Source organism: Trichechus manatus, unplaced genomic scaffold (genome assembly GCF_000243295.1).
Source record: "Trichechus manatus latirostris isolate Lorelei unplaced genomic scaffold, TriManLat1.0 scaffold00073, whole genome shotgun sequence".
Classification (NCBI taxonomy): Eukaryota; Metazoa; Chordata; class Mammalia; order Sirenia; family Trichechidae; genus Trichechus; species Trichechus manatus.
Genome location: NW_004444009.1, coordinates 4,575,719 through 4,597,908, shown reverse-complemented (window position 1 = coordinate 4,597,908; position 22,190 = coordinate 4,575,719). Strand labels below are relative to the sequence as shown.

Below are 22,190 nucleotides of genomic sequence, written 5' to 3'. Positions count from 1 at the left end.
CTTCAAAGTTTATTGGCTTTCAACGTATTCTATTCATTTGTGCATTTAGTCTTTTACAGCATTCATTCCTCCATTCACTGATTATTGTTTTCTATGTGTCAGGCTTTGTCAGCCAAGCCAAAACCCATTGCTGTCGAGTCGATTCCAACTCATAGAGACCCTATAGGTTAGAGTAGAACTGCCCCATAGGGTTTCCAAAGCTGTAAATCTTTATGGAAGCAGGCTGCCACATCTTTCTTTCACAAAGCAGCTGGTGGGCTCGAACTGCTGACCCTTTGGTTAGCAGCCAAGTGATTAACCACTGTGCCACCAGGGCTCCTTGTGGCTTTCTCATAGGTACATGGGATTCAAAGAAAAATCAAGATTTGGTTCTTGCACACTAGAAGTTCAAGGTAGAGGATGGGAGGTAGGGATTAAAAACTGTACGTGAACTTCAATGAGAGAAAATACAGTGATCATGGCAGATCAATCATTCAGAGGTCACCTCTTCTTTTCAATAGACATGAGGGCAGTGAGAGAGCCCCTTTCAGGAAAAAAAACATAAGGAGATTCAGAAGAGAGACAGGGAAGAGGCAAAAGAATTCCAGAATAAAGGAGAGTTTGCTAATTCATTCATTTCAAAATAGTTTTTAAGCAACTATTGTATCTCAGAGATCATAATTAAAGCTGGGAACACAGCAGTGAACAAAGCAGTGAACATATTCCTGCTCTTACGGAGTATCCACTCTAGTGGGTGGGAACAGATAGTAAAAGATAAGTGTATGATATACCAGAAAAGATAAAGAAGAATAAAGCTGGGTGAAGGGATAAGAAGTGATAATGGTTGGAGAAGGGGCTTCTATTTTATATAGTCGGAAAAAAAATCCTCTGAATAGTTAAGCAAAAATATGAAAGAAATGGGGGAGCAAGCCATATGGATATCTGGGAGAAAAGTTTCAGGGTAGAAGAAATATGAAGCGCAAAGGTCTTGAGACGGGTGTTCTTGACACGTTCAAAGAATTGCAGTGAGGCCAATGCAAGGAGAGTACAGTGGAACAATGAGAGATTGACAGGTGATGAATTTGAAAAGTGGGTGGCGGACAGCTTGGATTTTACTCTGAGTGAGGTGGGAGGCCACTAGTGGGTTTTGAGTTGAGAAGGCACATGATCTGACTAACATTTTAGAAGGACAATTCTGGCTGTTGTGTGAAGAAAAGACTGTAGGTAAAAAGGTGGAAGCTGGTAAACCAGTTGGAAAGCTATTGAAATAGTCCAGGTGAGAGCTAATAGTGGACTAGGATGGAATGGTAGTGAGGGATGTTGCGGGGTTGGTTTGGGGTGGGAAAAAAAGAGGAATCAAGGGTGACTCCAAGGTTTTGGCAGAAAATAGTTGCCATTTACTGAAACAGGGAGTACTGTGAGGGGACAAATTTGAGGGGGAATCAAGAGTTTGGTTTTGGATCTACTAAGTATGAGATGATGAAAGAGAAAAGAGGAAGGGTCAAGGGTTTAGGATTTGACAAGAAGGTGGGATATGTGTGAGATTTCAGTGGTGGCAGCAGAAATAAGAACCCTGAACTGTATGTAGAACTTAAGGAGAGAGAGAATGGAATTATATTATAAGGCCAAAGGAGAAATGGAGTTTGGCAGGATAAAGGGAAAGGGCAGATGTTCTGAGGTGCATTTAGAAGAGTGTAGCTCTGTAAACATGAGACTCAACAAATCCAAGTCCACTAGACTGTACCCTGCAATTCCATGAGGTGATGGTATGACAGTATTCAAAAAATTCTGGCTTTTTCCATTACTAACCCTACTTAAAAATGGATAAAGAAAGCAAGATAGAAATTTTTGGCAATTTTGTTAGGGTTAGAAATGAGCAGGAAGAATCTGCATATGCTTTTCTCTTTTCTAGGTCAAATGCGTTCTTGCCAAACAAAGATGTCCATGTAATTTAACTTTCCTTTTTTTTTAAGGAGCAACACATCAGAATATTGCCTCAAGTGGGAAATAGAATTTGTTTGGGAAATGATGGCCTATATCATAAAATCCCAGTGAACTCTATGTCGAGAAGCTGATTCCAGATGTTCTTAATGACGCTTCCTCCCATTGTCCTTAAAGAGTATAAAATGGGCCTTCCAGTTGTAAGGGTAGGTTAACTTGAATCAACTCACTGTCAGCACCACACCAACAAAGGACTCTCTAATAATTGTATCCCCAGGCCTAGGGCCAATTACAGCATATAAAGGGTGCTCACTACATGCAGATTGGACCATCAAATCTCTACTGTGATTTTCTTCCTCTCTCCTGCTCATTGATGTAGGGGAGATAAAGAGACCAGAATGCTAGTCTTCACATTTCCACTATTGTTATAATTTTAGGGCAAACGATTTTTTTTTTTTTTAATTGTGCTTTAGGTGTATGTTTACAGAGCAGACTAGTTTCTCACTAAGCAATTAATACACATATTGTTTTGGAACATTGGTTGCTAACCCTGCAACATGTCAACACTCTCCCCTTCTCGACCTCGGGTTCCCCATTTCCGTTCGTCTAGCTTTCCTGTTGCCGCCTGCCTTCTCATTCTTGCCCTGGGGATGGTGTGCCCATTTAGTCTCGTATATGTGGCTGAGGTATGTATATTACTGTTTGTTTTATGGGCCTGTCTAATCTTTGACTGAAGGGTGAACCACAGGAATGACTTCAGTACTGAATTAAAAACGTGTCCGGGCACCATACTCTCACGGTTTCTCCAATCACTGTCAGATCAAATAAGTCTGGTATTTTTTTGTGAGTTTGAATTTTGTTCTACATTTTTCTGCATCTCTGTCTGGCACCCTTTATTGTGATCCCTGTTACAGCAATCAGTGGTGGTAGCCAGGCACCATCGAGTTTTGCTGGACTCCATCTGGTGGAGGCTGTGGTACTTGTGGTTCAATAGTCCTTTGGACTAATCTTTCCCTTGTGTCTTTGGTTTTATTCATTCTCTCTTAGGGCAAATAATTTAACCTCCCAGTATTTCAGATATCTTATCTGAAAATAGATTTGGACTAGATTAATTCCAACGTTCCTTTTGGTTAGAAAAATTTATGGTTCTATGATTCATCCTTCATAAAAAATGAATTCCTGGATAGGAGTATTGTTCTCAGAATTTGACCTCAGGGTTTCTGAGTAGCACAGGCTACAAAATATCCATATCTGCCTCCTAGGTCAAATTCTCTCTTATTCACTTCCCATCCTTCTGTGTGGAGGTGGTCAGAGGAAGTGCTGATGTTAGTTTTAACCTGTGAACATTTCTGCCAAATTCAGATTATCTGAACCTTCTTTTTCTCTTAGAAAAGTAAGGGCTATGGAGAGAAGGAAAAGGAAGAGACACAGGAAAATTTCCTTAATATAATATTTCCTTCCTAAATAGTAAGAGGGACATAGTTGAAAGTGGGCTTGTTCTGAATAAAGTACTTTGTAAGTATCTTTCTTGTTTCCCTCCCTTATGAAGGTTCCAGAACAGAATATGGGAGGCAAAGAAGCACGGGGAGAGCGGACAAAAAATTGGGACAAATCAAACCGACAGAAGAGAGATTTTCTATGAAAAACAGCTCCCCCTACTCTTCTTGTTTTTTCACTCTCTGTCTCTAATTGCCATTTACCCTCTCAACTAGTGAAAAAGCGGCTAGTTTCTAATCAGAACACCATACTTTTGTGTTACACTCTTGTAAGCTGGGTGCCAGAGGAATATGTCTCAGAGCAGAGTTTTTCAAACTTAGATTTTGTAAAAACAGCGTGGAGGTGGTGTCTGAGCTCCTCTCACTTCCCAAGGGGGAAAGAGAATCAAGATCAACAGCCCAAGCCTAATTCCTGTGAGGTGGAGGTCAGACATGCCTCCACCCTCCAACTTTTTTTTACTAATTCTAACATCAGGTGTCCCTCCCACAGGACTCTCTACTTTGAGTTTGATAATTCATTGCAATGGCCACACAGAACTCATAGACGATACTGACGATTACGGAGTTTATTAGGGAAGTAACAGGTTACAATTCAGGAACGCTCAGGATACAGTTCTTTGGTCAGGACAGCCTGTTCCCAGCTGTGCCTGTAGGCACACTCTGCCTGGCCCCTTGGCCTCTACTCTGCTCAGGCAAGTGTTACAAAGCTCTTTTAGCTTTGCTGATAAATGCCCCGATGCACCCCACTCTGCCAGTAAGCCTTGCCCCAAAGGCACTCAGCTCTAGCTCCTTGGGTCACCAAACCTAGCTCCACCAAGTGACCAGAGGCACCCTACTCTGCCAGTAAGCCTCCTGCCCGAAGGTACTCAGCATTCTCGCTCTGTGGGCTAAGCCATCTTCTGCCGGTCTCCTGGTTCTGCTGCTGCTGTTTCTCTGCAGCTGCTTCTCGCCGTCTTCAGTGTTACAGCTGTCTCTCTCTCTCAGTCTCCTGGTTCCAGGAGCTTTTCAGTGCAAGGATCCCGGGCCCAAAAGGTACACTTTGCTTCTGGCTCTTCTTCCTTGGTGGTGGTGAGATCCTCTCTTCCTGCCTCTGGGATGACTCATTTTAAGCCTAGTGGGATGGAAAAACTGGCCAGTCCTCTTGGTAGGTCACAGTTACCTTATTTGCACAGTCTAGCCCAATCACTTGGGTGGGAGTTATAAGACCATGGCGAGAAAGTCCACACCAAAGTGATCCATAGCACTGAAGATTTCATGACCTCAGAGAAATAAGTAGATATCAGAGTTCAAGATGTTGCTACAATAATTTGTTTAATTTTGTTTTATTTTAAATTTTATTGAGTATGGAAAAAATACACAAGCATATTTGAACACATGATTGGATTAATAAGAAAATGGTGATCGAAGCTGTAAGTCAATCAATGGGGAGATATACCAAGTTTCCTCTTTAAGAAGTGGTGATCTCATTGAATTAGTGTTTCTTCCTCTTTGTTCTTCAAGATAGGGTACTGTTATAGTCTTATATCATCATAAATTTCCTAATCTACTGCACAGGACTACTCAATAATTAACTTTTGCACTGGAATATAATGCTTTGATCTTTTTTTTTTAGAGGCATCTGCCCACACAGGGTGGCGCAAATGGTGAAGCACTCAACTACTAAACAAAAGGTTGGTGGTTTGAACCCACCCAGATGGTGCCTCAAAAGAAAGACCTGGCCATCTGCTTTTCAAAGATCACAGCCTGGAAGCCTCTATGGAGCACAGTTCTACTCTGACACACATGGGATTGCTATGAGTCAGAATTGACTCGATAGCAACTGGAAAAAAAAATACATACGTATATATTTTAATGTTATGTCTCATCTACTGATTAAGACTGGATATTATTCGTGAGTGAGGCTGCCTTGTGATAAGAGATACCAAGGGTTTACTAGAAGAATTTAAGATGCGAATTCAGACAGATATCTCTGAATGGGGCAAAGTTGCATTGTCAGGCTTGCTCTTCCCACTTTCCAGATAATGTCTCTGCAGTGTTATTGTAATACTTGTGCGATTTTCAATGATGATAAAGAGGTGGAGTGAAGAGGCAGTGGAGGGGAGCAGGGCATTGTCCTGGGAAAAGATTGTGACATTTTGGGATGGGAGGTTTTTTGCTTATTTATTTAAAAAATATGTTATTTTTAAAATATATGAACCTTTAATCCTCTTAGCTAGGATAGGGATTACCACATCAGTTCCACTGATGTCAGTGCGGAGATGTGGTGGGGAGGGAGGGAAAGAGGGAATTATTCTGATTGTGGTAACACAGTGGAAAGAAAACCCAGTGAATCAAATTGAGGAATGTATGTTATGCATCATAGCTATCATATCATTATTAATGACGTTATTCAAGATAAGAAAGTTGTAGTCAATCAAAACACCCACCTCAGCCTCTGAAAGTTCTTTCAATAATCAAAAACTACTTTTTGCAAATAAAAGTGCAATATTATGAGGCACATCTGACCATTAATGAGTGAGTTTAGGCTAAGACAAAGGGAAGTACTCACCACTTGTACAAAAGTGCATGAGCTCATGAATTGTAGCTAGACGTTTAGTGCTGTTCCACGGTGGGGGCAGTGGGAATTGAAGGAATTCCCACAGTGGCAACTTGGACTGCATCTCCTGCTCAATTTGAACTGGGTCAAAATTCTTTTGGTCCTGATGAAAAAGAGCAACATGACAGAAGACATTAAGGTAAGCTGTCAAGTGCCTTATGCATATGGAGAAGGCTAAACATGATACCCTCACTCTCATTATTTGGGAACAGGGGAAATCAATGGAAATTGGGGAAGACAAACTGTTGGTATTTTGATGAATGTCAAAAAAGTGAGTTCCCACTTTGCCAGAAGTTTCTGGTGCACTAAAACAACTGGTTCTTCATTCACAGTTACAAACTGTCAAGTCCTCATCTATATTCATCTCCTTTCTGAGTTTCTTTTCTGGTCTCCACTAGTTTTTTAGGATACTTAACGATACTTAAAGGAAATAACTATAAGGTTTTAATACAACTTTGGTGATAGTCACAATTCATTTAATGGCTAACTGGACTTTATAATAAGGCATGTTTTCTATGCCGACATAATTTCTCCCTTATTCATTTCCATTTTCTCTGAGATCCCACTTTTCAAGCAGGTATCCATTTTGGACAGTACTTTATTTTATTTTTTGTTTATTGTTATAGTTTAAGTGAAATTTTACATTTCAAGTTAGTTTCTCATACAAAAATTTATACACACATTGTTATGTGACCCTACTTGTTCTCCCTGTGCTGTGACAGCACACTCCTCCTTTCCACCTGATTTCCCAGGTCCATTCAACCAGCTCCTGACCCTCTCTGCCTTCTCATCTCACCTCCAGGTAGAAGCTGCCCATTTAGTCTCACGTTATCTACTTGAGCTAAGAAGCACACTTTTCATGAGTATCATTTTATGTCCCACAGTTGGATAGTACTTTTACGGAGCATTAATTAAGTTGATCTAATTAAGATTTCTTCAACTGAATAATTGCGAATGTGCTCTCTTGTATCAGTTCCCCTTAGGGTAATCTCATTACTTTTACCTTTAGTGCATACTTCTTGTGGGCAAGTGCATCATGGTAGTTCAGTAGGAGAGGGCCTTTGGGCACCACTTTGCTTTCGTTTTCTTCTTCGGATAATAATATCTCGTGGAGATTCTATTTAAATCAAAATAATAGCACTTTAAAAAGGGAATCCATACTTTTTCAAAGCATAAAAGCTCTTGGATATCTCATGCTCCCTCACCTTTTTCTCCCTCTCTGAGAGACAGAGAGAGGGCAGGATGGACACCATGTGAGCTGCAATTCTGTGGTCTAAGCCATCTGCTCTGGGGAGTGGCTCCACCAGGCTAGGGGGTACAAGATCTTCTTCAGTTGCCACAACCTGTTGAGAGGAATTGACTTAATGGTCAGCTCTTTACTGATACTCACATATTTCCATTGCTGTTAGTAATAACAAGCCAGTTTTTATCAGTAAAGTACCCGTGATTATACAAAACGTCAGAGAAGTGTCAGTGATTACCAAAATAAAAGGGAAAACGTTTGTGATCCATGCATTAAGGTAGATATAATCTTAGCTTATGATCCATCCTACGGCTTGATCTTTCTGCTTCCTATGTCCCATTTTATAATTATAATATCTAATCTCAGTTGGATCTTCAAATCAATTTTTCAAACATTTCCCTTTTATTTTGAGAATTAAAACTTACAGAAAAGTTGGACGATAGTACAAGGAATACCTGTAAACCCTTCAGCTAACCCATTTCCGTCGAGTTGATTCCAACTCATAGTGACCCTATGGGGTAGAACTATAGAGTAGAACTGCCTCATAGGGTTTCCAAGGCTGTAATCTTTATGGAAACAGATTTCCAAATCTTTCTCCCTCGGAGCAGCTGGTGGATAGGAACTACCGACCTTTCAATTAGCAGCTGAGTGCTTAACCACTGCATCACCAGGGCTCCTTACTCTTCAACTGGATTTACTAATTGTCAATATTTTCCCATATTTGCTTTGCTCTATCTATGTATTATTATTATTATTATTACTGATGAACAATTTGAGAATAAGTTGCAGGCATCATGACCCTTCACTCCTATATATTTCATCACGTATCTCCTAAGAATAAAAACACTCTCTTACATAACAATACAATGACCAAAATCAGCAAATTTAACATTGATAAAATACTTTTATCTAGTATATGGTCTGTTCGAATCTGTCAATATTACCAGTAATATCCTTTATAACAATTTTCCCGATCTAGATTCCAGTCTAGGATCATTCATTGCATTCAGTCTCCATGTTTCTTTAGTCTCCTTTAACACGGAATAGTTCTTTAGCCTTCTTCAGCTTTCATGATATTTTGGAAGAATACACTTTAGAATGTCATTTTAGGTTTATTTGATCTATTCCTCCTGATTATATACAGATTATGCATTCTTGGAAGGAATTTCATGTAAGTCCCTCTCACACTCTATCATCTCTGTAATCTTAGTACGCATCAGCATGCATCCAAAGCATACTCAACAGTAAATTTATAGCCTTAAGTACATTTATTAGGGGGAAAAAAAAGACTGAAAATAAATGAAGTAAGCTCTTCATGCAAAAATACGGATATTAAAATGCAAAATAAGCCCAAAGAAAGCAGTAAGAAGGAAATAATGAAGATAAATGAATAGTTTAATGAAATAAAAAAAAAAAAGTTGATCATTGAACAAAACGATGGTTCTTTAAAAAAAAAGAAAATATATACCATTGACAACCATGATTAAGAAAGGAGAAGGCATAGGTAAACAACATGTATCATATGAAAAGGAACATAACTGGATACACAGGAAATTTAAAAATTCATGTATATAAATAGTATAAAGAACTTTATGCCATATTGCTCACCTAAATAAAGAGGACATTTATAAGAAAAATACTAATGACTAAAACTGTCCTCAAAATTCAATAAACCTGATTAAATCTTTAGCTACAAAAGAAATTTTAAAGGTTGTTAAAAAGATAATCAAAGATTCCCTGGGTAGCATAAATGGTTAAACGCTCAACTACTAGCCAAAATGTTGGCAGTTCCAACCCACCTAAAGGTGGCTCAGAAGACAAGCCTAGTGATCTGCTTCTGAAAGGTCACAGCCTTGAAAACCCTGTGGAGCCGTTCTACTCTGCACATGTGGGGTCGTCATGAGTCGGAGTCTACTTGACGGTAATCAACAACAAGGACGAAAGACCTAATCACTACCCTACCTCCCCTGCCAGACTCTTCTTCCTCTGCCATCTAAAACAGCACCAGTCCCAGATAGTCAGAAGGATATGGTCTACCAAAACTTCAGAGAATGTTATATAAACTCTTCCAGAGCGTAGCAAAGGAAACGAGGATTGAGGCTGATGATCAAAGCAAATTTTAGTTTTATCTGAAATGTTTTGATCTTTGTAAAGAAGAATGCATTCGGGTATTATGTGTGTAATTTTAAAATAATTTTCTTTTAAAAAGCAAAGCTAAGAGGGGGAAAGTGACTTACTCAGTTTACCATCTGGACAAAAGCCTCAGTACACCCACCTGCTCAAGCATACAATGCACTATCAGGGGCACAGAAATGAATTCCTCTGGAACTGGATTCAACAAATCATTGTAATATCTCATGTCTACTTCAGTTGTGTTGACGAAAGTCACTATAAATATAGAAAATACCGTTGTCCAATTAACGTGTGCTCTCCATTTCTTCCATCAAAATTTCATTCACAAATTCAAACTATGACCATGCAGTAATAAATGCAGAAACTGTAGGTCTGAACACAATATTGAGAGCATTCATCTTTCCTTAAAGCATCAGCTCATGGTGTTGACCCTCCAGCAACAGGTTTCATACATGCCTGGTGGTGGAGCTTGCCGTTCTTCATATTGTGTTTTCTTCTTTCCAGCTGTTGCAGCAACAGGTTGTGGTGCCTAAAAGAAGAATAATTGAAAAGAAACAACTGAGATATCCAGCTGAGAGATGCTTTCAAATGCTGGTGTGAAAACATTCAACAGAATTCTGAAATTGTATAATTACGATCACACCATGAGATTATCTGTCAATCTTAGGATCAGAGAAAAGGGTTTTTGTCTGACAAAGGAAAGAAGATAATAGATATGGACACATCCCAATTTTCCCTAACAAAGCTTACTGAGAGATTGCAGGGAAAGTGATGGGGAGATGGTCACTGAGAGTCAGAAAGTTTTTCTTCCCTGGTCACTCACAACCCTGCCACTCTCCCTCTTATGGTCCTTCACTGGTTCCCTGTTGTCTTCAGGATAAAACTCCAGTGCTTTAGCTTAGCACCAAAGGATGTTCATCACCTGGCTCCCTCCTCTCCAGCTTTAGTTCATGCTGCTCTCCACTTTGCATATATGACTTAGGAACACTGACCTACTCCATGGTCCTGGCATGGGCCATGATACTTCTTTCTTTTCACCTCCATACCTTCATATATCTTTGTCCCTTTCCTGAGAATATCACTCTGACCCTTACCCTCTTAGGCTTTTCATTAGGCATTTCACACTCAACCATCATAACATCACTTTCCTTGGTAAGTCTTTCCTGTCTTCTTTCTCTCCACTCTAGCCTCCCAGATTAGGTTAAGTGCTTTTTTTTTTTTTTTTTTTTTTTTTTCAGTTGCTTCTACCCTGGTCTGAGCCCTGAGCTGACTACTCTGAAAGCACTCAATACATTATGTTGAAAGTATTGTTGACTTGTCTGCTGCTCCCTTTATACATTAAGCTTAGTGGGGACAGAGACTGAGTCTTGTTCGTTAACATGTTGCTGGCACCTTGCACACTGCTAGCATGCCAGTTTTAACCAGTTGCCATCAAGTCAACTCCTATTCATGGCAACCCCATGTTTGTCAGAGTAGAACTGTGCTCCATAGGGTTTTCAATGGCTGATTTTTTGGAAGTAGATCACCAAGCCTTTCTTCTGAGGCACCTCTAGGTGACTTTGAACTATGATCTTTCCATTAGCAGCTGAGTATGTTAACCATTTGCACCACCCAGGGACTCCATGCTATCACATCCATTACCCATTGCCGTCAAGTCGATTCTGACTCATAGCGACCCTATAGGACAGAATAGAATTGCCCCATAGGGTTTCCAAGGCTATAAATCTTTATGTAAGCAGACTGCCACATCTTTCCCCCATGGAGAGACTGGTGTGTTCAAACTGCCGAGCACTTAATCACTGCTCCACTACGGATCCTTTGCTATCACACAGTAGGTGCTAAATAAATATTGGTCAAATAAATATGTAGTGCTGTTGTGATTAATTTATCAATATTCCTCCTTGTCCCAGATATTATTCATTGTACCCTGTGCTGAAAAGTGAGTTCCATCATCACTTTTGGGGGTGGCAGGCAGTTGGGGCACTTCATAAAATCCCACCACACATTTACCCTCCTTTCATAATGCTCCTGGGGGCCTATTTCTTTTTCACACACTCACATATTAAATCCTAGCAGGCAATATTCCCTCACTACTAGTATTCATGCAGTTTTTTTCTTCATACATTTTATAAATGTGAAAATTAGGTTGTTCGGTTAATTATTCAACCCACCAAAGACATTCAAACGTGTGCCTACCTCAGAAATCAATAAAGCTTCAAAGATAGGTTTCTCATGAACCACTTGTGGGACATTAATAAGCTGCATATTTTCCAAATAATGCTGGTGCTGCCTTTTCCAATCCAGGCTGTCATACATCAAGCAAGCAATATTTTCAAAAATAAAGGTACCCAATTCCATCTACAAGTGAGAGAATTGACAAGTAGTTATTAGTTTCAAATTGTTGGCATCAGATATATAGTTTGTGTCCCCTTAGCAGATAAATGTACCAAATTTTTATAAGGAAGAACTTCTTCAAACTCTTGAACCCCAATCTTGATGACTGAGAGTTTATCAGTAAACCCCTCTTCCCTGTCTTGTTCACTACTTGTTCTGTTACTTTTGGAAGGCCTATGGTTGTCTAATCTTGCTGTTGCTGTTAGGTGCTGTCAATTCAATTCCAACTCATAGTGACAAAATGTGTCAGAGAAGAGCTGCTGCCCCATAGAGTTTCCTAGTTTATAATCTTAATGGAAGCAGATCTCCAGGTCTTTTCTCCCACAGAGCTGCTGGGTAGGTTTGAACCACCAACCTTTTGGTTAGCAGCTGAGTGCTTAGTCATTGTACCATCAAGGCTCCTTTGCCTAATATTATAATATTAAACAATGCTTCAACTAAGTAAAAAACATCCGATTCATTAGTTTCAGCATTATGACCTATATTTTTGGTATCTCAGTTCCTAAAATAATGTTTTGCTGTTAGATGGATAATATCAATATCCCTGGTGAAAGACAAGCTATGGATGCTTTCTTTCTTTTTTTTAAGGTTCTGAAGATAGCTTTCTTTATTATTGTGTTTTGCTATTTTTTTTATTGTACTTTAGATGGACGTTAACAGAGAAAATTAGTTTCTTATTAAACAATTAATACACATATTATTGTGTGACATTGGTTGCCAGCCCCATGACGTGTCAACACTCTCCCCTTCTCTACCTTTAGTTCCTCATTTCCATTTGTCCAACTTTCCTGTTCCCTCCTGCCTTCTCATTCTTGCCCCCTAGGTTAGTGTGCCCATTTGGTCTCGCATACATGGTTGAGCTACATGTATTATTGTTTGTTTTATGGGCCTGTCTAATCTTTGGCTGAAGGGTGAACCTCAGGAGTGACTTCAGTACTGAGTTAAAAGGGTGTCCAGGGGCCATGCTCTTGGGGTTTCTCCAGTCTGTCAGACCAGTAAGTTTGGTCTTTTTTTGTGAGTTTGAATTTTGTTCTATATTTTTCTTCAGCTCTGTCGGAGACCCTCTACTGTGATCCGTGTCAGAGTAGTTGGTGGTGGTAGCTGGGTACCATCTAGTTGTGCTCGACTATGGATGATTTCTTCCTTGGCTATACAAGAACCAGAATGGAAACCACCTGCTCAGCTTTGTGTATCGTCCACCCAAGTATGCTGCAGTATACGTGCAATCAATATTTCTTCCTTTTCCTCCCTTCTTCCTTCTTTCCTTTCACCTGTCATTTTTAGGGAAAAACACTAAGAAATTCTGATAGACTACTGCTTTCTTAATACCCACAAATTTTATTAGCTGGCAAGCAAGTTATACATTGGATATCTCTATTACCTGGGCCTTAATTTCCAGAAGCAGGAAAGCACTGTGATCACTAGGTCTGTCTGCTTGAAAGCAAAGGAGGATTATATAGTTTATCCTGTGTCTGAGTTAGAGTCAAGATTTAGTGAGATAGCTTCTTGTAGGGCCAGTGAATCACATCCTGGCAGGAGTCCAGTGAGGTACACAGCTCTGCCCATTATCACAGCACACATGGTAGTCTGGGGTTTATGTGCCCACTCGAACACTGAGCATTCTTCAGTTATGCTTCAACTTCACATTCCTTGCCCAAATTCTGGCATATAAACACTTTCTGTTTGCTTGTTTGTATTTATGTGAAATATGGTAAATCTTCTGCCAAATGAGCTGTTCTTGGTTTAACCTAGTTAATTCACTTTTAAATCAAGCAGCAAATCACATGCTAAAAGCCAGCAAATTATTTCAGCAACCAAGGTCTTAACTTGAGATGCTGCAGATGTCTTATGTGAGCAGTTAGCACTTCTTGATGAGCATTTATTTGATGTAAAGTTTTCGTTACCTTGGTTCAACAGAAATACAGTCTGCTTATTTGCAGCCAAAGTTCCTAATGCTTTCCTCTGACTGCTTGGCTGGCTCTACCTTGGATATGAGGCCATTTTCAACTTACAGATACAGCAGAGCGTGCGACAGGTTTAAATGTTCACTGCAGTCAATGTTAACAGGAAGCAAGGAGTTCTTCACTTTTACAACATGTACTGAGTCTACTTCTATTAGAAGTAAATTTATCACCTTCATGTTCATTAAATGATCCTAAGCTTGAACTGAACTTTGATTTTAAAAATCAAATGCAATGACCTTTTCTTCTGGAATACTACCCTATTACTGAACCATTTTCAAGACTTTCCTTCCCCATTGTCCTCGATGCCAGCTCCTTCACTCAAACCTCAGCTTGTTGAGGTATGTCTGGGCTCTAAGGCTACTGTAGTCAGGCTGGAGGACAACCCTGGCATGAAGAAGTTGTTAAATAAATTTTGTTAATTGACTGATAGGAAATGTGACCAGCTGGGCAGCACAGCCCTAAATGGCTCTTTAGAGAGCTGAAAGTTTTCATTGCTGACAGTTATTTTCATGTCGTAATTAAACACACCCTCTACATTAGTCTTCCAGTTCTGAAGACAAGCATATTCTGCTTTAACGAGAGTATTTCAACTAAGCTAATAATATCTTTTCAACATAGGATAGGTTTTCTTTGGAGCCCAGGTGGTGTAGTGGTTAACAGCTCGAATCCACCACCCACTCCTTGGAAACCCTATGGGGCAGTTCTAATCAGCCCTATAGGGTCACTATGAGTCAGAATGGATTCAATTTAATTTCCATTGGACCTCTTCCAATCTATATTTTTTTAAAAAAACAAAATAGAGCCACTATCACTTTCCCTAAAAATAAAATGATTAAAATCTAATAAACAGAAAATCGTGGACACCAGACTAAGAAGCAAGATCATAGAAATAGTGCTGGGTCTTTCGAAGTTGCTATTTTGTGACATTCATGAACATGTCCTCATGAAGCAGTGGAATGTACTCTACCTTGAAATATACTTCAGCTCTTGTCAGCCTCTGCCTGGAGAGTGGATAAGACATACAGAAGGGAGCCCTAGCTAAAGCAGGAGCAAGAGGTACTTCATTTGATGCTACCTTAGAGGATTCTTTTTGTTATCACCTCTGAATTATGGTTCCGGCATTATATATCTGGGATGTCTTAGACTCTAGGGGAATCAAAAATGTATACAAGTTCTTGACAGGGTATGCAGCCAGGCCTTGACCCAAACGAGAGGAGGAGTGTTTCTCTGAAATAGAAATTTGTGGATATGGGTTTATTTAGACATAGACTTCATGTGCTTGGGAGAGGAAGAATAAGAAGTTGGATTGAGGTTGGATTTTAAAATTCCAAGGAAATAACCTCTCCCTCAAACGTATCTCACATTTGTTGAGTGTAATCCAGAATTCTAATAAAATAGGAAGGGATATCTTTGGGATAGGGGAACATACTGACCCAAATTAACATGAAGCAGTAAAGGACAAATGGCAGCAGATCCTTTTCAGAGATCGAGTTTAAGAGGCAGGAGAGTGAAAGGCAAAGGAGGAAGGCTGAACATATCTAGATGAAGTGGTGGGAAGAGGTAAAGCAAAGGGAGTCTAGGGTAACCAATTTTGCCCAGGACTAGCTCTGCCTTCAGCCACAGCTTTTCTATGCTCAGCTTCATTCTCAATATACAGCACTAGGCTAATATTTATTCTTGCTGTTGATAAGTTATCAGACTTAAGTGTTCTGCTTCTACATAGTGACATTTAATGCCTATGTTGCGAGTCTTAATAACTCAAACTAGTCTATCCATTGATCTTCTCTGACACTTATACAAACCCTGTCCATCCTCCAAGGTTCAGATTTGGGCCTCCCTCCTCAATATTTTCCCATACTTCATCAAGTCCACGTCCATCTCAAGGTAATAGAATCAGGGCCTCTCAAAGTCAGAAGTGGCCATGTGCCAGCCCATGGCCACGAGAATCCTACTCTTTGGCTCAGAAATTGATCCAGGCTCTGATCTCATTTTCCTCTTGGACCATCGGCTTTTTTTTTTTGTCAGCACCTACAGTCATTGCGTGGAGATGCCCCTCCACCTCCTCCATCCCACTTTGCCTGGCTCCCTTCGGGGCACTCACTTGATGTGGCACTTCTCCACGACTCTGCTTTCAGTTTAGCTACTTGATGCTGAAATACATGCCCCTGTGGGGGATTCAACACCCCTGGCCCTTGGTTTTTTGAGACAAGGGAGTCAATCAGAAAGAGACCTGAGAGATTTTCTATAACAGAGGAATGCCTGAGTACCTTCCATAACATCTGTGGTTAAGTTGTCACTTGACCTTTTCATTTTTTAAACAGCCCCATATATCTGGCATTTGCTATTTTTTTAAAGTTTCCTATTTCTTCTTTTTCTGAATTAATATGAAACTTAGAGATTGTTTCACATAACTGAGCACTTAGTTGTATACCACCTGGACTGTTGCTTTTCAGTTTCATGGTTTTAGTCTTGCTTCTCTGCAAGCTCCACCGATAGCAGAGGCCAGTAAATGCTCTCAGGAAACACGTGCTGATTGATGGGCTGAGGTCAAGCCATCCTATTAGGATATGTCTTGTTGGCCAAATATATTAAAAAAGATGATTCTGGTAATAAAAGCAAGGGCCTAGAAAAACATTATTAACTGACATATGTGTATATATAAAGACCTATACCATTGCCATCAAGTTGATCCCGACTCATAGCTGCCCTAGACAGACATGTATAATTTATTATTTGCACCATTAATATATTATATGTTAATACACTAAACACAACTAGAACTTTGTTTAGGTAAAAGATAAAGCTATGTGTCATTAATAAGAGAATTACCATCCTACATCTTCATCTATATCTTTTATTAATAATTTATTTTATTATTCTTGTTGTTGAAATATGCACAGCAAAGCATACACCAATTCAACATTTCTACGTGTACAATTTAGTGACATTGATCTCATTCTTCAAGTTGTGCAACCATTCTCACCCTCCTTTTCCAAATTATTCCCCTACCATCAACATAAACTCAATGACCACTAAGCTTCCTATATAACCTTCCAAGTTGCTGTTGTTAATTTGATCCCATATAGATAGTTCTTTAAAAGAGTACGCTGCTGAAGGTTCATCTTTATCTCACTCTTTGTCACTAATTCATGCCCTAATAGCTAAATAATGATGCCTTCAGTGTTATCATTGTTCTGAAGATAAAAGAGCATAGGATAAAGATAAAAAGCCTAGCACTTGTCCATAGTTAAAAAAAAAAAACCAAATCCTTTGCCATCGAGTCGATTCTAACTCATAGTGCCCCCATAGGACAGAGTAGAACTTCCCTATAGGTTTTTCAAGGCTGTAATCTTTACAGAAACATACTGCCACATCTTTCTCCCACGGAGCAGCCTTTCGGTTAGCAGCCAAGTGTTTAACCACCGCGCCACTAGGGCTCCTTTGTAGATAGTTAGTGCTTAATAAATATCTGTGGAATGAATGAAAGTGGGAAGTAGAAACAGAGTGTCTCATGGTGGAACCATCCACTCTCACTAATGTGTGTACTGACCATCATCTCACTATCCGCCCAGTCTGAAGGAAAGTCCTCTGCTTTGACAGTGTATTCAAGTCGAGCAACATCAAAGAGATTTGTTTCAGGTTTCTCGTTATTCAGGATTGGGTCCAAGTACTTCCAGAAGATTTCAAGTTCTTTTATGGTATTCTCTTTCTTCAGTTTTTCTGCTTGTACATCTAATAATAGCAACACATTTATACTACAAAATGAGAGTGTGAATTTATTTCTGCTTTCAGTAGATACAGTAAGTCATATGCATTGCAAGATGTCTGTACATTACCCAAAAATGCAAATATAGAGTTGTAATTTTGAGAAGTTTTTGGAACTGGAGTAGATAATTATGAAATCAGAGGGTTTTACTTTGGGAATGGATATTAAACATGAGTTTGCCTCATCTCTTCATTTTATAGATGAGGCCCAGAAAAATTATGACAAGATCACACAATTTGGGAGCTAAATACGTTCAGTATTACCATCATTCTTAGACTGTATTTATATAGGACAATAGATCAGTTTTTCTGCCACATCACTTTTTGACCATCTTAGTGTCTGTTTTCTGTATAACTGGTTAGAAATGCAGTTGATCCAGTTCTCCTTCTCAAACGGCTCCAAACAGACTAAATCAACCATTTATGTTTCAGTTAACTTTTGGTAACATTAAAATAACTATAGGCTTCTCTGCGTATTTGGGCTACAATTATAAAATAATAACAGGTTTCTATAAAATTACACACAAAAATCTGCCTGGAATATTTATGTTCATTACATCTATACCTGAACAGTGGGCTCTACTACCAAGATCTCATTATTCTTATGTGAAGTCTATTTTTTATTTTTACATATTAAATATTTTTATAGACAGCCTATGTTTGAAGCTTATGCAGCATATTCTCACTGGCTTCAATAATAAATTATTTAACATTTTAACTGTCCTTTGAGGTACTTGGGAATAGGCTGGGTTTGAATCCCAAATCTTTTACATAAGAGCTGCCTGTAACCTGAGAGTCCTTTTTGGTAAAATGGAAATAATAAAACATACTTCCTAGTGTTGTGAAAATTACACAAAGCCCTTAGCATTGAGCCTACTTAAAGCCCTTAGCATTGAACCTACTTCCAAGGCATGTGTCCAATAAATGATACCTAGTGTTATTATCAGGGACAGCAGTTTCTAACTTTGAACAGCAACTTAAAAAATGCAATGCTATAGAAATGGGAATGTGGCTATGTAAGTCACAAAGCACTAAGCAAATAATATGATTAATAAATAACAATAAAAGTGACAGCATATAGCAGAAAGAGCTTGGACTTCTAGTTTGAACGGGCTTACGCTGAATTCCAGTTCTACTATCTAAAGTATACAGTAGCATTTTCTTCCCTTCCCACAGAAGTAGTCTAGCACAGTTCCCTTAGATAAAGACCCCAAGGCTCAAAAGGGCTGAATGGTAGCATGGTCAGAACTTCTTCCCATGACTTTCTAGTTTAAGACCAGGAAGATAAAGTCTTCTCTCTGACTTATCACAGATAAGCCTGCATCAGAGCAGGGTAAGAATCCGTGGCTCTGACCTCTGTTGGGCCATTTGGTAACTGTGGCTTCTGGAAGAACAGATTAATTACAGTTGCTCCATCCAGCCCATGCCCTAGGTAAAAGTCATGGATCAAATGTTCCTGAGAAATGTAGTTGGATAACCAAGCCTTCTGACCTGCAGTCTATGTTCTCTGTGGCTACACAGGGACATTAAGCACCGAGTATGATTTTAATTTACAAAATTTACAACTCTTGGCTAGTGCAAGCAGAATAAATAGCAAATCAAAGTCTTGAAAGGATTTAATAATGTGTGTATTGTATGACTATGTTTTGGACAGAAAACAGTATTCGTACTTTAAAGATAGTGGGTAGTATCGAAGGATTCAGCTTTAGAACAGTAAGTTGTGTAGCAGACTGCATACCTTCTGGCTGAAGAAAAGCTTCCTGCTGCTGACTAACTGCTGCCAGGTGTGTCTGCAGAGGTTCGTAATTCTCTGAAGATATTTTAATCACGCTGCTTATGGGAACGCCAAGCTCAATCATAATCGCTAATAGTTGAGGATTGTTGAAGCCCACAACTATAATGTAATGCTGGGCACCATCATCTGGCTCATCATCTGCTCAAAATACCATAAAGAAGAGCAGTCATCATTTAAAAGGAGTACAGGTTGCACTTAGTCAGTTAGCCAGTTCAATGGCTATATACATTATACATGCATTTATAATCTCACTGGCTTGCCAAAAACCATCCAGTTGGCTGAAATGCAATCACGTTGACTGCTTTTCATTATTGCCCTTCCAGTAAAAAGGCTGTGGCCACTGTACAAAATGTTAAATCACTTTTGCAATTGAAATGTAGGTGTAATAGGAGGACAAACATACAAGGGGTCCATGGCCATGGAAAATGTGTGCTTGGGTCTTTGTCAAAAAGTTTAGGCTGCAACTTTTTTTTGGTTCTAATCTTTTTTGAACAACGTCTAGCTTTACTCCTGAAATACATGTACTTGCAGCTTTGTGGTTTTATTTTATAAGTAGAAGTGTTTACAGGAGAGGGAAATATTGAAAATGGATGTACTGCCTACAAAAGGATTGTCAATAGGTGTGGGTGCTGAGTATAGATTATGTAACAACTATGTCTTAATTGCATTAAATTTTTTAAATTTATATTGTGCCCTTTTCTAAAATTTTTATCCCCTATTTTGTCCTGGTTATACTGTTTTATTGATATTAAAACATGAGTTTAACTTAAAATGTGATATTCTGGGGGATGAGAATAAGGTTACTTGTAGTTATACTTCAACATTGATAGTACATGAAAACATTATATTTCACAATATCCTCTTAAGATCACCTTATAAATAGTGCAACAAAGGCACGAAGTTTTAGTGATCTGTCTTCTACCACTAAATAAATCAGTGCTCATATGACCCGTGGAATCCATAATGTCATTGTTCCTAAGTCCAGTGGTTTTAAAGCAGAGATATGTGAGAGGATTCAATTGGTAAAGGGTGTCAAAGTCCACCATCTCCTGTAAATACAATGCAGATAATAATAGGTAACTCCATTTGGGTTCAAGTGACAAGGGCAATGAATTACTTATAGCTGCCTACCTTGGTTTAATCATTTTTATATCAATAATCTAAAAAGAAAAATTTCTAGTTGCTCTATCTAGGACAAATTGATAGCGGGAAAAGTTGGAGCCAGGAAGCTATATGTTCTGGATGAGTCACACATGAGTTGGTCTGATTTTATTACACTGAATCTGTATTTCTCTCATGACAAGAATCACTTTGCATTATAATTATGCATAAATTTCCTTTATGTCCCCAACAAAATACTAAGCTTCTTGGGGGCACAACCGACTTGCTATTTCACCTTTTATTAGCACTATGTGAATGTGCCTAGCAAGACACATGCTGAATAAATATATGTTGAAAGCATAAATGAATTGCAAATAGAGATATTTTTCTATTAGGGTGTCATGGGCAATAAGAGAGTTATGGTTTTATACAGAGTGAAAAGGCTGGAAAAGATTAAGCATAGTTATTGGAATGATTTCCCAAGTTACTTCATAGGTTATAAAGCAAGAAGTTAAAGGTAACCAACATAAGAAGCATCTTACTGACCAATGTAATGTTTGGTGTCATCTTCTTCTCCCCTCCGTTTTAACTCGGTGGACTTTTTCACTGTTGCGTTTGCCTCAGGCTGCTCCTTTCCCTTTCCTCCTCCTCCTTTGGCAACCTTGGCACTTGGGGCCTTCTTCTCTTTGGGAGATTTTCCTTTCCCTTTATCCTTTTCTAACTTATATCTGTCTTCTACCACCTGGAAAGAGAAAATAATTTTTTGCTTTTTCTCCAAATCATATAGTGAACAAACAATGGCTTTTCTACTGTCAAGTGAATTAATTCTTCCTGTATTTCACTCAGTTGATTGTTTATTCATTAGTTTTTCATTTATTCATTCGCCAGGTGAGGATAGTGGAGATCCCAGTTTGAGTCCAAGTTGTCATACAAACATATTTGCACTTGAGGACTGGATGGATGGGTGCCAGGAGGTTGTTTACATAAGGAGCCTTCTGGAAGAGAATTCATCTTAAGGAAGAGTTACCAAAAAACAAAAAACAAAACAAAAAAGCAAACTCGTTGCTATCGAAGCAATTCCAACTCATAGCAACCCTATATGACAGAACAGAACTGCCCCACAGGGTTTCTAAAGAGCAGCTGGTAGATTCAAACTGCGGACTTCTGGTTAGCAGCTGAGCTCTTAACCACTGCCCCACCAGAGCTCCAAGGGAAAGTTAAATGTGGCCTAATAAACCACTTCAGTTGTTTGGTAGAGGGGGAGCGAGGAGGGAGGATGATTCTGAATACATTATGGTGTCAGGAATTCAGATTTATCTTTTGGCCCAACCCTGGGGAGCTCTTGTCTGAGTCTTAGACGTGGATGGGGTTGTTCATTTAAAACAAAACAAAGATTAAAAAAAAATGAAAACAGAAGGAAGAGTTTTCTCTAAAATCTCTGTGATAAAGTTTTTCATAGTTAAGTAATGCACTGACCATTTTTAAAGGTTAAAAATTATTTTGGAAACCGAGCACTTTTTGTTATAATGCTACTTACGTATGTACAGATATAACTAACGGTTGCTAGTCAATGCATTCAAAGATGAAATTGGCACAAAACATCAGTTGGCAACATGAATTCTCTACACACTGCTCTGGAGTGTGCTTAGATTGCTACTGTCCATGTAAACACCCAATTTCCCACCATATTTTTCTTTTTAAATGATTACCAAAACCTTTGTGCAGTATTTCATAATGTAATTAGGCTTTCAATTAGTGTACTTATAAATACAAACAGTTGTGT

General features: G+C 39.0%; 1 protein-coding gene across 1 annotated transcript in view; it reads right to left on the bottom strand.

Annotated features, from left to right (window-relative positions):
* SPAG17 (sperm associated antigen 17) overlaps positions 1-22,190 on the bottom strand; it is a 361,237-nt gene that overhangs the window by 191,330 nt on the left and 147,717 nt on the right. The window contains exons 5-13 of the mRNA XM_004380343.2: positions 20,954-21,149; positions 19,250-19,444; positions 17,297-17,478; positions 11,585-11,746; positions 9,845-9,917; positions 9,531-9,643; positions 7,218-7,355; positions 7,016-7,129; positions 5,965-6,115 (exon numbers count right to left, since the gene is read on the bottom strand). Coding sequence (XP_004380400.1) covers positions 5,965-6,115; positions 7,016-7,129; positions 7,218-7,355; positions 9,531-9,643; positions 9,845-9,917; positions 11,585-11,746; positions 17,297-17,478; positions 19,250-19,444; positions 20,954-21,149 — 1,324 coding nt within the window. The remainder of the gene's footprint in view (positions 1-5,964; positions 6,116-7,015; positions 7,130-7,217; positions 7,356-9,530; positions 9,644-9,844; positions 9,918-11,584; positions 11,747-17,296; positions 17,479-19,249; positions 19,445-20,953; positions 21,150-22,190) is intronic.